Here is a 13,692-nt window from a genome sequence, read left to right on the forward strand (position 1 = left end):
AAATTAGACATAATAATAATATTAATGTAGGTCTATAATACTTTATATCCAAAAAAATACTTTATATGTTGTTACATAGAATATAAAGATTTAGTTTCTTTATTAATCCGTATTAGAGCTTTTATATGTATCTGTATCTGCATCCGTGTTTGTATCTATATCACCTTCCTCACATCGGTGTTCATCATTTTCAGGTATTTTCACAATAACACAAGCACCAGCCATTTTACTACCATAATGTCCTGCCCAAAAGGATTTATCCATTCCCCCATGATAGAAACTAATTTTTTTAAGGCCAAGTCCATAGTCTTTAAATTCATGACTAACCTATTTAATAAAAAAATATTTAAATTTTATTTAGTAGTTTACAAAGATTACTGTACAGTTAAAGAAAAAAAAAAAACACTAACATTTAACCATTGATTTTGTTTATCTCCCTCAATATCATCATGGAATTGGAATGTTTTCATAACTTTATTATCATTCCTTAATAATTCTACTGTACACTCGTAATGAGCAGGACAGTCCCATCTACAACTGTACCATTCACTTACCTACACAAAATCATGTTTTCACAGATTAAGCTAATACTTGTAACGTCAGTAAAAAATTCATGTCGTATTTAAATTCAATGTTACCACTATAGTCGGTTGTAAAACATCCAGCACATACGATGATAATCCTTCCGCTTCTAAATCTATTAATTGCATTTTGAAACAATTATTATAAGATGTTACAAAACAATATTCTTTTCCTTCAAAAACAGGAACATTTTTTGGTAAAGGTGGAACTCCAAGAGGTGGATTTTCAACTTTCCAATGATCACCGCCATTGGTAAAAATTTTCCAATATTTCTGTACACCATGTTCTCCTGAATGATTTTTCATTAAATTTTTTTCAAAGGGTTTCTTTTTGGCTATCATATAATAAGCTTTCCAAGGCATATCTGTATCTAATATATGTGGACGATTTAATGTCATCTCAGCTTTCTTACGCCATACATAGCTATGTATTAAAATTTTCCAACGTTTGCAAACCAACTGACAATTTAATAGAGTTTTATTGTCAACGTGACAGAGAAATTCTGCCAGTAGTTCCTCTGGAATATATTTATTACCAAGAATAAATCCATTGTCACTAGTTTCATCGTATGGCTCTCGAAGAGTTACGATACGATCTTGAGATTGTCCCATTATTTATCTAAAACGAACGATAATAAAATCCACAATATTACTTAACAATCTATGGAATATCGTAAAACAAAGCATTGTCAATTCCATTAAGTTTTCCAATTTCAATAAATACGTCACGTAACAAACGAACAATAACACGATTCTAATATCCTTTATTTCGTGTTAAAAAATTATTTAAATTTTGAAAAATTGATATGATTTATTATATATATTTTACGAACCTTTATGTGTAAATTTTGACAACACGAATTACCATGATAAAGTTGACTAATATGGCATAACCTGCACACAATGCAAATGTCCTAGCCGTCACCGAGTTTAGTAAAGGCAGTTAATGCGAATGACATACGCATGATGTAATACCAATAACTAAAGGCGCTTTTAGCGGATATTGAAACATGTTTATTATATAGAAAATGTTTACTTCTTATATAATTCAATATTTTGATATTTTGTAATCATTTATATATTTCGTAAAATAAAATTTTTATGCAAATAAATAAAGAAATATGTCAACAAATACTAACCTCTTTAATCGAACATATACGTCTTTAACACATTTTAGAGAATATTTACTTTATGAATCATGTGATATATTTAACCATGTTTCTTCTCTTTTGATTACATTATTACTCGAAAGTTTTTGAGGTTATGCTCGTTCTTGTCCAACGATCGAAACTAAATTACGTTTAATAGTTTTGTCGAAAATATTAAGCAATTATAGTTAATAAATATGTTATCGTATATAATTATATTATAATATTAATACTCGGTTTATTTTGTTTAGAATATTATATTTATAGCGTCAATATACAAAACATTGTAAATAATGCACTTAAAGGAAATAAGTGCGTGGTTTACGGACGCTAAAGAGTGGCATACGATTTTTATGATGGATTCGTTTGGGTAATGGGAATTTGATCTTAGAATCGTGGAATTGTTTAACTTGTGGTCTACGACAATTGGCTGCTTTTACAACTTCTACTTTAATTATTTGAATGGAATGAGCGCGTGCACGGTGACGTGCTCCCATGTCTCTGTAACATTGTGTTACAGCTCCGCTAACAGATAAGTCTCTGTATTCTCTGTACATATTGTGTGTGCCAGATCTGGAATCATATCTCAACCAAATGCCAAAGTTTTTTATTTTGATTGGAGTTTTCTCTGGAATCTAAAATCATGATAACAACAACAATATTAATTTATATTTCAATTTATATTATATTTTGTTTTAATACACACCTGTTTCAGAGATACAATTTCTCCAGTAGATTTCTTAAACTTCTTTAATTGACGTAAGAAGTACCAAAATCTAGACTTTGCAACAATGGCATCAGGTGCAAATATTCTCATTTTATACAAAGGAGGTATATTCTCCTTCTTAGTTGGCAGCTTACGTCCAATGACTTCATATTCTTTCAGCTAGAAAGACAATTAGAATACAATTTCATGTCGGAATATACAAGAATCAATTTTTTTTTGCATCAATCAGTGTGGTGTAATATAAGTTAAGTTTGAAAAAGTAAAGACAAGATTGATATTTCCATTAAGTATTATAAACTTTTTGAGATTAATTAGAAACAATTATTCGGAAAATTATACACACATGTGTTGACTATAACGCTCCTATAGGTTATGTTATCTTATTAATGAATTATTATGCGAATAAGGAATACATCTTATACATAATTTTGCACTATCATACAATGTAAAAATAATGATTTATTTGATGCATAGATACGTTCAGATTTTTAAGTAAAAATAAATAATTTACTTACTTCACCTTTCGCCTTCATTGTTACACGCGTTTAACGCACTAAGGTAAACCGGAAAAAGAGGTCGCTGTACGTAAATCAACCGGAAACCGAACATTTCAATTCGTTTGAATATATTTTTATTATTTTCATCATCGTATTAAATAAGAAAATTTCATTACTTTTCTATTGTTTAAAATAAAAATTATTTATTTTACAAATGTATTCCATATTACGTACATTTTTACGTAGTTATATTAAATGGTTATATTTCATGCTCTATTTTATCAAATGTCGATAAAATAGCAATCTATAAAAATTTATTATCGATTTAAAATTTTATGAAATTTTCTAAGGATGAATATTTTCGTTGTATTTAAGATAAACTTCGTTTTATCTTTTAAAAGATAATTGTGACATTTAGTGCAAACGATAACGACTATCATAATAAAATATATATAAGTATATATGTACATACGTGATAAAAAAGAAAATTTTCCGATTAGATTGATTTCCCGCTTCGATTGATTTCTATTCTTTTATTTTATCATTGACTACAAATTTTATGCGATTTCGAAAACATTTGTCAATAATAAACTTTAATAATTTTAATCATTCTCTTTTACGTCTTAAATATGACTTTGAACGACACTATTATTATATATCTTTAGGTACGATACGTACAATAAAGATACAAAGAAAAACGTGACAATTTCGTGCTGCGTCCATGAAAAACATATTATGAAACGAAACGGTTAAGTATGTACACGTACACACAGACACAGGTAGATATATATATATATATATATATATATATATATATATATGAGTTTTCTTGAAAGTAAGAAAAACAAGTTCGATCATTGATCTTACGAGAGTAATTTCGACAATAATAATAATAATAATAATAATAATAATAATAATAATAATAATAATTGAATAGTATCATGCGATATTCAGAAGTATGAATCATCTAACGGGTGATCTAAAATATTTTACAATTAAATCTACCAATATTTTAATTTCACATATTTTTGAAAACAATTAATCAATTACGGTCGAAATAACTTATTTTTCTTTCTTTACTCGTTATTGTTAAGGAAAAAAAGAGAAACGATTTTTATCTTCGTTGTTATTGAACTCTAGCCGTTTTCTTGAACACGAGTCGGTCAGGACGATTCTTATGCGCAGTCGCACCAATGTCCACCATAACTCGTTGATTTTGCCTTCAAGATATTTATTTCAATTCTAAGACTCGTCAAGGCAGACACGTGCTACCATCGCTCCTAATATACATATGTATGTATATATATATATATATATATATATATATATATATATATATACACATTTCATAGTGGTGGATCTATAGATCATAATCTATATATTCCTCGTTCAAATCTTTTTTTTTCTGATATTTGTGAGTGAATTAATTTTTTGTATTTAGATGTTTCCAACCTTATTACAGAAATTTGTTCATAAACTGTGATCGTGAATCGTGATTATATATATATATATATATGTGTGTGTGTGAGGTGATTATGTGAATTGTGATTGTATATATGTATATATTTTTTGTGAGGAGATTAAGTTCATCATCGAAGATCCTGTTCTTTTTTATTATTGATCTCAATCGATTTAGCTGAATTAATTAATCGGTAAGTCGAGTATACACATACGTATATATATAATACATATATATATATATATATATATATATATATATATATATATATATAAACCATTCTCTTACTATAGTTTCTGTCAGTCTTTGTGAAAGTAAAGTCTATATTTTAGCTTTGTTCTTGTTGCACTCGTTATACTTCATGTACTACTTTTATATTTGCTTATTTCACGTTTACGATCTTGAATTTTAATTATAAGAGAAGCAAAACATCTTTTATATCTCTGAACTCTTTCAAAGTTTAGTTTCGCGAGTCCGTTAAGCGATTAGAAATTAGCATGTCGTTTCTTTTCGAAGTGATAAGGGTTGAAGTGATAATTCTCTTTCCTCGTTCATTATTCTTTTAGTGAGTTTTAATCGAAACGTCATAATAATTAAACGTTTGCTTGCACAATTTGTTTTCTTTTTTTCAAAAGTTTGTAGAAAAAAGAAATGTACTAGCTATTAAATAAATATTACTATGGAAATTATTGATTCATAATTACTTTTTACAAAATTTCTATAAATAACTATATCGTTAAATATATGTTATATTACATATTAAATTACATTAAATTTGTTGTTATAATTTTGCAACAAACATATTCCATTAATATCCATTTTCATATAGTAATTTTTTTCTTGGTATTGTCTCAATTATTGCAGTCACTTCACTTCTCTTATATACACATACATTTTTTTTTTATTTCTGTTTTCATAAAACAACGATGCCACTCAGTTTGATTTCTAGTCATCAATCATTGTGGCAAATGTTGGTTAGCAAGAAAGTAGTTCAAGTGCAAGTGACCCAGTCACGGCCAACATAGTGAGGCGGTTCATTTCAGGGCCGTTACGCGAATTACGCCGAGAAATCGCGGAAGTTTTCTTCATGTCGTCATCATTTCTACCTCCTCCTCCTCCTCCTCCTCCTTCTTCTTTTTAATAGTCAAGATAGTAATCCGATGAACAAACGAATATATACATACATAAAATAATAAGTAGTAGGTGAAGGTTAATTGGAAGTCACGAACGGCCGTGTTTTTTGTGGATTCAGAATAGGATACCACCTGGAAAGTATGATAACCTTTTACATTGAAACTTCTTTTTTTGGACCTTTGATTTTTCTTTTTTTTTACATGGTCTCATTCACGAATTAGTTTTTCAGCTCGTAGTATATCGTTTTAATTTTTTTTAATTTTTTAAAATTGTTTGTTCTACAATTTTTTATTTTATTTACTTCATTAATGCACATTTTTAGCGGACTTTGAAAATTTTACTTTTTTCAGTGTATCATTCGTAGATAAGTCTATCAGCTGATCGTAGATAATATACTATTTATTTATACTATTGATTCCTTCGTATTTTTGTTGTTTGGGATGATTTACATAGATTATTTTGTCGATCATAGCATATCGTTTTGTTTATGCTTTTATAGATCTTTTCCCTTTAATTTCTATGAACCATTGTTTCTTTTTTCTTGAAGATTCTTCATTTTGATTTCTTATCGCTTATGTTTCATTTTATCTTTCTGGTTGATAGGCTCGCACTTGGAGGGAGGCAGCGATATAAATTAGAAATAGACGGATTTGCGATAAGCGAACAGAATCGATCGAACTTTCGAACGGAGTAACACGGCATTTGTTTGAGAAAGAAGAAAAAGAAGAATTAAAAATAGTTGGTTGTTAATAGGAAGCTGTTTTTGGAGCAACGATACGAAAAGAAAGAGAAGAAAAAAAGAAGACAGGTATCAGGGAATTGATCACCTGAGAATTTCTCTGAGAAAATTAGAATAATAAGAACAACATTTGTTATTTTATTTCTTTTCTTTTTTTCTTCTTTTCATTGTCAAATCACCACGAATACCTCACGTTCGGGATATTAAAAAGATTACTTTGTATCTTCCTCAAGAAGATACGTATAAGAAAAACGAGAACCAAGCGAGTAAGATCAGATTCGGAGACCAATAAGAACATTAAGAAGGAAGTTCCTTGAGGAAAGGGAGCGAAGTTTCTCGAAGACTTGACCGCCATTAGCTTCGACTGACTCTCGTGTTCTACACTCTCAATCTTCTTCTTTCTCAAGAAGAAGCAACTTCGTAGGTGCTGTGGAAAGAGCAGAGATCTCTCTTAACACACACTCGTTCGTTCGTTCGTTCGTTCGTTCGTTCGTTCGTTCGTTCGTTTTCATACATATATCGTCATCACTTCTCTTCTTTTTTTTTGGTTCATGAAACGTACAATTTTTTTCAATAAAAAATTCATACTAATTTCGTCGTGATCTAAGAGACATTTCGGTATTACAGTCGTACAAGACGTCGTTGAAAAGAAGCGGGAAATTTTTCGAAGGTGGGGTATGGTGAAAGAAAGAAAAAAAGATAGATTGATAAAGAAAGTCAAGTCAAGATTATTATTTTTACGAGTTAGAATCAATTTCGAGATTTCGAAAAAATACAGTGGGATTTGTTCTATCAGTAGTCGGATAAACGATTTTAAAGATTGTGAGCACGTGGTTGACTTAGAGAGACAGAGAGAGAGAGAGAGAGAGAGAGAAAGAAATAGAGACACAGACAAAGATAGTGATAGAGACAGAAAGAGCCTTCATGCGAGACAAGCTGTAGAAAGATATACGTCTCTCTACACGTCTGCTAAAGTAGTTGATGCAAGAGAGATAGACGGATAGAGAGATAGAGAGATAGAGATTGGCGTTGGCTATAACTCGAGAAAGATAAAAAGAGAACGAAAGGGTTCGGCCCCTCTTTGGAAAACTGGTTGAGAGAAGAACATGGCAAGAGGAATTCTGCAAAGAATTGAACTCAACGTAACCGACGAAATCGATGAAGAAAGAAAACTGAGAAGATTGAAATGGAGAAATCTTGTTGCATTTTGGATACTTGGAATGTGTAATAATTATGGTTATATCGTGATGTTGAGCGCGGCACACGATATCCTTGAAAGTAGATTTGGTACTTCGGTAAGTAATTAAATGATATATTTCCTGTTTCTTTTCTTTTTTTTCTTTGATAAAAAATGTTAATTGATATATAATGTTAATAAGTTCATTTATGACAAACTTGTTATTTGCTTTTAAAGTAAATTAAATTTGTTCGAAATTATTATTGAGACATGAAACATTTGGAGAGAAAAAGAGAGAGAGAGAGAGAGAGAGAGAAAGGGAAGAGATAATTAACAAGTCTTTTAAATAACCATTCGTTTGGATTAATTACAGAAAAAAAAATTTACTTTATGAAACTTCGTTTTTATCTTGTTTGCCCATCTTGCTTTAAACTTGTTCATTCTGATTGTTTGAATAAGAAAATATCACGATCGAGATAATTTTATTTTCATACGTAAATACATATGCATCGTTCTGGTCAGTAATAATGAATTCCAAATATGTGAATTCATTTAAATTTATTACCTAGATATTTTCTAATCTAGAATGAAAATCATCCATTTAAATACCAAGGACATTATACACTTATGCTTTTATTTCGAATATACTTTATCTTAAAATAATGTATCATTGAATATTTATATCTAATATTTGTTATAGTATTTGAATATATCATCAATGAGATACTAAATATGATTTATAAATTTATAGATTATATTTTGTAATATATATAATTCATAAATCTGACACTTTAAAATGAAACGGAATTTATACTTCGACGTACGATCGATCTTTTTTTGAGAAGATCTTGTCTGAGAATAAATTATTCGCTTCCGCAAATAAAGATTAGATTCGTTGGAGTAATCGTTTCCGGTAATAGTTGCTACGTGTTCTCACAACACTCCAGGAGTGAATCTAATCTGAAATTATGTTAAACGAATCTATGTATGTAACAAAATAATAGGTTCTGACTCGCGATATATTACGTAACGCGTAGCACCGTTTTAATATGACTCAATTGTCGCGTTTATGTTTTATTAATAAGTGATATAATGAAATGTATTTGTTAAAGATTAATCTTAAGCGATTAAGTATCTTTCGATTTGAAATTTAGAAAAAATCTAATATGCACTAATGAGAACATGTAGTAAGAATTCTTCGAAATCTGTTTCATAAATACAAACAAGAAACGACATACTAAAGTTATGAATCATTGGATATTTTTATTTAAAATATTAATTAGATATCTAATATTTGTGTGTTATTTTATAGAATACAACAATTGCATCTAATGGGACAAATACTAATAACGAAAGATCATGTAATGGCATGTCGACCGGAGCTATACTTTTAGCTGATATATTACCCTGTTTGGTAATTAAAATAATTGCACCGTTCCTGCCGTTTTTTGTGCAGTGAGTATCTAGTCCATATTTTAATTATCTTATGCATATTATATAATCATTGTTATTATACAGTAATAAATATTTTCGAAGCACTATCGAGTTATGTCATAGTTGTCTTCGATTAAGATCAATGACCATTGGCAATATTAATGATTATGTTTTTAATTACGAAATTAATATGATAAAACAAAGATATAATAATTTCGTCATATAGCGTTAGAATGTACGTAAATAATTGTCAGATGACTTTAATAAGATTTTCTTTATACTTTCTCTGAAGTAATAGATCAAAAAAAAAAAAAAAAAAAATAAAAAGAAAATAGAAATAAAAAATAAAAATTTCGTAGATCGTAGCACAAAAAATTCTGGTTAAAACGCAGCTCGGTACAACTCAGCTTCGGCAACATCCTGCGTAAGTCTCTCCGGGGACTATCTTAATTCCATTTTTCAAAAATAACGCTAATCGATATGTTCGAATCGTTAATTACAGTGTTCGACTGGCTACCTGTGTGTTATTTTCCGCTGCAGGATTCCTCATAGTGTCAATGAGCATTACAGAATGGCTTGCAATTTTGGGCGTCGTTGTAACATCTGTTTCCTCAGGATTGGGTGAAGTTACGTTGCTGAGTTATAGTCATCAGTATCCAAAGTAAGTTGAGCAATTCAAGTATTTTCTTTCATTGAAAAATTTAATTGATCTTTCTTCGAGTTCTCGATCATCTTTCTAAAACTTATATTGTTTATATATATTATTGTGCATATCTATATATACATATACCTGTATGTATTTCTTTTTGTGTTTCTACTTCATTACTTTGTGATTATAATGTTTGTTGACTCAAGAATTTTTTAGCAGTTTGTTATTGTCAACCTTCTCATTAATATTCATGAAGATGTAGGCTAAGTAAATACAAAAAGAGAATATATTTTTGTAACATTCGTTTTTTGCAAGTCGTTTACACATTACGACATAATATTTTTGTTTGATATCCATCCTGAAACATATATTCATTGAAATATATAAGTAAACAAAAACCACGAAGAAAGAAACGATAAGACTTAAAGACGAACGAAGAGAAAAAAGTCAATATTATTCACATATGCAAAGAAAAGAATACTTACATATGTGTACATATATATATATATATATATATATATATACACACACACACACTTTTGTACATCTGCTGCAGGTATCTTTCCAATAAATCATCAAAGTGTTGACATTTAGAGTTATTTCAGAAACTTACAATTAATGCAAAAAGATACATATGTATATATAATGTGTATGTATATATATATATATATATATATATATATATGTACATACAATACAAATTAAAATAAAAGAATAATAAATAAGAAAAAAAGATAAAAGAACGTAATATTAAAAAATTACTAATATTCTTCTTTCGTATTATCTACGTTATATAATTTAAGTACGTTCTTTGATCCATCTTCAACGATCCATTTACATTCTTTTTAAAACGTTTCGAATTAACATTTAATGCTCTAACTACTTACTTGTTAACTAACGTTATCGTACGTTCTCGTGCATACAAGTATGTGCGTGTGAAGAACTTCAGAGAGAAAAAAAAGAGTACAAGTTATTGTTATCATCCTTTCGAAGTAATTCAATCGTTGGGAGATTACTTGAGTCTCTCTTTCTCTTTCTCTCTTTTCCTATCAAAGTATTAATTACCTTACTTCAAATATTAATTAATTTTCTATCTCATCATTCTTTCGTCTAATCTTTTTACGTGTATTATCACGTCCACTTATGCTTTTGCAATCCATGCATTTATGTATGTAAGAAAGAGAGCGTAAACAAAACGTACGAGCAAGCTTAACAAAATATTCCATGAAAAAGTTCAAGAAAATAATATATCATTCTTTATATTGCACATACATTTCATTCTTTCTTTGTTTTTCTAGACAAGTTATCTCAACGTGGTCGTCGGGAACTGGAGGTGCCGGTATCATTGGTGCCCTATCTTATGCGAGTTTATCGATATGGCTGAAAACATCAGAAACTTTGCTACTGATGTTGATTGTACCATTAATAGAAGCTATAACATTTTGGTTCATCTTGGTTCATCCATCTCAAATGAATATTCCTGTTACCAAGAATGATATAAACAGTCAGGAACATATCATCGATGTACCAAGAAAAAGTTTCAAGGATAAAATCCTTTTACTTCCTGGTTTACTCAAATACATGATTCCCCTGGGATTCGTTTATTTCTTCGAGTATTTCATTAATCACGGTCTGGTAATATGTTTTTACTTTCTAATCTAATTTAATCTTATCTCTCTCTATAAAATTCTTCTTCTTCTTTTTTTTTTTTTTTTTATAAAAGCTTCGAATTTCTACAATTAATTTGTTCTTTTATCTTTCATAGTTCGAGTTAATTCAATTCGATAATATATGGCTGAAACACCAGGAGCAATACAGGTGGCTTCAAGTAGACTATCAGATAGGCGTATTTATTTCGAGGTCATCGGTGAATCTAGTTACTATTAATAAGATCTGGATCATGGCTGTTCTACAGGTAACGAAATGTTGCACTTTGACTATGTAATAATATCCAACGTAATATGATTTGTTTTTTTTTAATCAGTAAATTCTTTTTTTTTTGTCTATATTAAATTATTTTTTCAGACGACGTAAATCAAATTCTATTTTTAATCATTTTTTCAGTTTTTCAACGTCATTGTTTTACTTTTCGAGACGATCTATTATTATATACCAAATATTTGGATCATCTTTACTATTGTTCTATGGGAAGGTCTTCTAGGTGGTGGTGCTTATGTCAATACTTTCTATAGAATGTCGACTGAGGTATATCTTATTTATTTATTTTTTATTTTAATTAACTTTAGAATAATCAATCGACGAATATACGAGAAAAAGAGTAATTTCCATTCTTTATTATTTTGAATTTATTCAATATTAGAATAATAACTAAAACAACAGCTTTTTCAATTATTTTTTTGTAATATATCTTTTTATAAAGTTCGGTAGAATGCGTGCGTGTATTTCTTTTTTCTTTTTTTTTTTTTTTAATTTCAATTTGTTTTCAGATTCCACGAGCAGATAGAAAAATTTCTTTGGGAATTGCCACAATGGCAGATTCGATTGGTATTGCATTAGCAGGTTGGTTGGCAATGCCAGTGCACAATGCAATTTGTAATCTACCAAAACCCATACGATTAGGTAGCTAGAATGGAATGTCCAATTGTTTTCGATAAATTCTACGGAAAAAGAAATTTAAAAATCGTGCTGCCAAGGCACGAAAGAGAGAGAGAGAGAGAGAGGAGGGAGAGAGAGAGAGAAAGAGAGAGATAAAGAACGATCTTAATATCTATATATATGTATGATGATATGCGTATGTATTTAATTTATTCTTTAAAATCTTCCAAAAGATTGAGAATTTTATTTATCGATTCAATCGATAAAAAATATGAAGTAAGCTCGTAAATGGTTAGACTATATTTAATCTTATTAATTTAAGTGATACACCGAATGATGAACATGATAGATCCTTGTGATTTTTTGTGATCCACCAAGTGGATAAATCTTTTGTTAATTTCGTCTTGTGTCTATTTTATTTAAAAAATTTTCTTTCTGTTTATCTCTCGTGTATACACACACACACATATATATATATATATATATAGGAATGCGGAGAGAATACGCGTAGACATTTCAGTGACGTCTGCGTTTATTTTTCTTTTTTGGAGTTTTTGATACTCGTCTCGTACAAATATGTATTTATAGAAGATTAGGAACAAGGATAACGCGCGTCTGACTTATTATGAAGATAAAGAGACACACATACACCCACATGCGTACACATGTTCTCGCACATACAAAATACTATAATTCAAAAAAAGGAACATGAGATTAATTTGTTCGATTTTTCAAAAGTCCATATAGTTTTTCGAATATTAGATTCATCGTTGAAAATTTTCCGATGAATTCCGTTATCATTTTCTTTCTTTTTTATATAGCATTAGATTTTCCTGATGAATTAGAACCGAATTTTCTTTATTCAATTTTCAAACACTCGGCTATGATGAGACGATACGACGTACAAGCATTTATAGCACTTAGCTTTTACAACGTCGATTACATTATTTAATCTATTTCATTAATTAATGATTAATTCCAGTATTAATAGCCAGTCGTATAGACGGTAGATTATTTCAGATGTGTATATATATATATATATATATATATATATATATATATATATATATATACACACACTTGAAAATTATTTTTCTTTTCCCTTCTCTCTTTTTTTTTTTTTTTTTTTTTTTTTCAATAAACTGGACGCAAGAAAAATGTTGAGTATACGTGCGTAAAAATTGTTCCTTCGAAGTTTGCTATAGCAAGAAAAGAAGAAGCAAAGAAAAAAACAAAAAGTTACATAATAATTTTTTTTCAATAATTAAAAAAAGAATTATCCTTACACAATTTTGTAACTTCTTTTCTTTTTTGGTTTCTTTTTTCTTAGACAAAAGTGCGAGTTTATTCGAACATTTTTTTTGATCGATCGATAAACGATAAATTTTCGTATTGCATATCGTTGATCGTTCAATGTTGACAAGCTTTAAAAAATATTGAAGAAAAATAGGAACTTCGATAAAGCAACGTGCGAATATTTGGGTAAAATAGGAACTGTATCGTTACCTTTTCAATAAGCACGCTGACCCAACGACATTGGCGATTGTATAAAACGATTTTTTGATTAATAAAATGTTTTACATATTGACTA

General features: G+C 29.1%; 3 protein-coding genes across 7 annotated transcripts; 1 reads left to right on the forward strand and 2 right to left on the reverse strand.

Moving 5' to 3' along the window:
• Nucleotides 1–27: 27 nt before the first annotated feature.
• Nucleotides 28–1,829, reverse strand: LOC122635276 (F-box only protein 44-like). 2 transcript variants are annotated; one of them, XM_043825297.1, is made up of 4 exons: nucleotides 1,721–1,829; nucleotides 639–1,200; nucleotides 411–554; nucleotides 28–327 (listed from the first exon to the last, which is right to left on the reverse strand). In XM_043825297.1, exons 2-4 carry the CDS (start codon nucleotides 1,191–1,193, stop codon nucleotides 103–105), a joined length of 924 nt encoding a protein of 307 aa, XP_043681232.1. In that variant the 5' UTR covers nucleotides 1,194–1,200; nucleotides 1,721–1,829; the 3' UTR covers nucleotides 28–102. The 2 variants fall into 2 exon arrangements, with proteins under 2 accessions (XP_043681232.1, XP_043681231.1); XM_043825296.1 differs by lacking the exon at nucleotides 1,721–1,829 and adding an exon at nucleotides 1,415–1,621.
• Nucleotides 1,830–1,966: 137 nt separating this feature from the next.
• LOC122635277 (60S ribosomal protein L18a) lies at nucleotides 1,967–3,084 on the reverse strand. The gene is made up of 3 exons (XM_043825300.1): nucleotides 2,972–3,084; nucleotides 2,436–2,615; nucleotides 1,967–2,364 (listed from the first exon to the last, which is right to left on the reverse strand). The coding sequence occupies exons 1-3, from the start codon at nucleotides 2,987–2,989 to the stop codon at nucleotides 2,029–2,031; spliced, it is 534 nt and encodes a 177-aa protein (XP_043681235.1). The 5' UTR covers nucleotides 2,990–3,084; the 3' UTR covers nucleotides 1,967–2,028.
• Nucleotides 3,085–4,314: 1,230 nt separating this feature from the next.
• LOC122635094 (battenin) lies at nucleotides 4,315–13,148 on the forward strand. 4 transcript variants are annotated; one of them, XM_043824900.1, is made up of 9 exons: nucleotides 4,315–4,605; nucleotides 6,150–6,709; nucleotides 6,913–7,580; nucleotides 8,775–8,917; nucleotides 9,399–9,557; nucleotides 10,844–11,180; nucleotides 11,311–11,460; nucleotides 11,610–11,750; nucleotides 11,993–13,148. In XM_043824900.1, exons 3-9 carry the CDS (start codon nucleotides 7,392–7,394, stop codon nucleotides 12,131–12,133), a joined length of 1,260 nt encoding a protein of 419 aa, XP_043680835.1. In that variant the 5' UTR covers nucleotides 4,315–4,605; nucleotides 6,150–6,709; nucleotides 6,913–7,391; the 3' UTR covers nucleotides 12,134–13,148. The 4 variants fall into 4 exon arrangements, with proteins under 4 accessions (XP_043680835.1, XP_043680833.1, XP_043680836.1 ...); XM_043824898.1 differs by having other exon boundaries at nucleotides 6,150–6,354; nucleotides 6,497–7,580; XM_043824901.1 differs by lacking the exon at nucleotides 6,150–6,709.
• The last annotated feature ends 544 nt before the right edge of the window (nucleotides 13,149–13,692 follow it).

Source organism: Vespula pensylvanica, chromosome 17, assembly GCF_014466175.1.
Source record: "Vespula pensylvanica isolate Volc-1 chromosome 17, ASM1446617v1, whole genome shotgun sequence".
Classification (NCBI taxonomy): domain Eukaryota; kingdom Metazoa; phylum Arthropoda; class Insecta; order Hymenoptera; family Vespidae; genus Vespula; species Vespula pensylvanica.

Excerpts from the sequence above, each read along its gene's own strand:
- LOC122635276 (XM_043825297.1), bottom strand. The coding sequence starts at position 1,193 with ATGGGACAATCTCAAGATCGTATCGTAACTCTTCGAGAGCCATACGAT. Across the intron at positions 555-638 it reads TTTTACAACCGACTATAGTG|GTAAGTGAATGGTACAGTTG; the intron begins GTAACATTGAAT and ends GATTTTGTGTAG. Across the intron at positions 328-410 it reads AACAAAATCAATGGTTAAAT|GTTAGTCATGAATTTAAAGA; the intron begins GTTAGTGTTTTT and ends TTTATTAAATAG.
- LOC122635277 (XM_043825300.1), bottom strand. Across the intron at positions 2,365-2,435 it reads AAATTGTATCTCTGAAACAG|ATTCCAGAGAAAACTCCAAT; the intron begins GTGTGTATTAAA and ends TCATGATTTTAG.
- LOC122635094 (XM_043824900.1), top strand. The coding sequence starts at position 7,392 with ATGGCAAGAGGAATTCTGCAAAGAATTGAACTCAACGTAACCGACGAA. Across the intron at positions 11,181-11,310 it reads ATTTCATTAATCACGGTCTG|TTCGAGTTAATTCAATTCGA; the intron begins GTAATATGTTTT and ends TATCTTTCATAG. Across the intron at positions 11,461-11,609 it reads GGATCATGGCTGTTCTACAG|TTTTTCAACGTCATTGTTTT; the intron begins GTAACGAAATGT and ends TCATTTTTTCAG.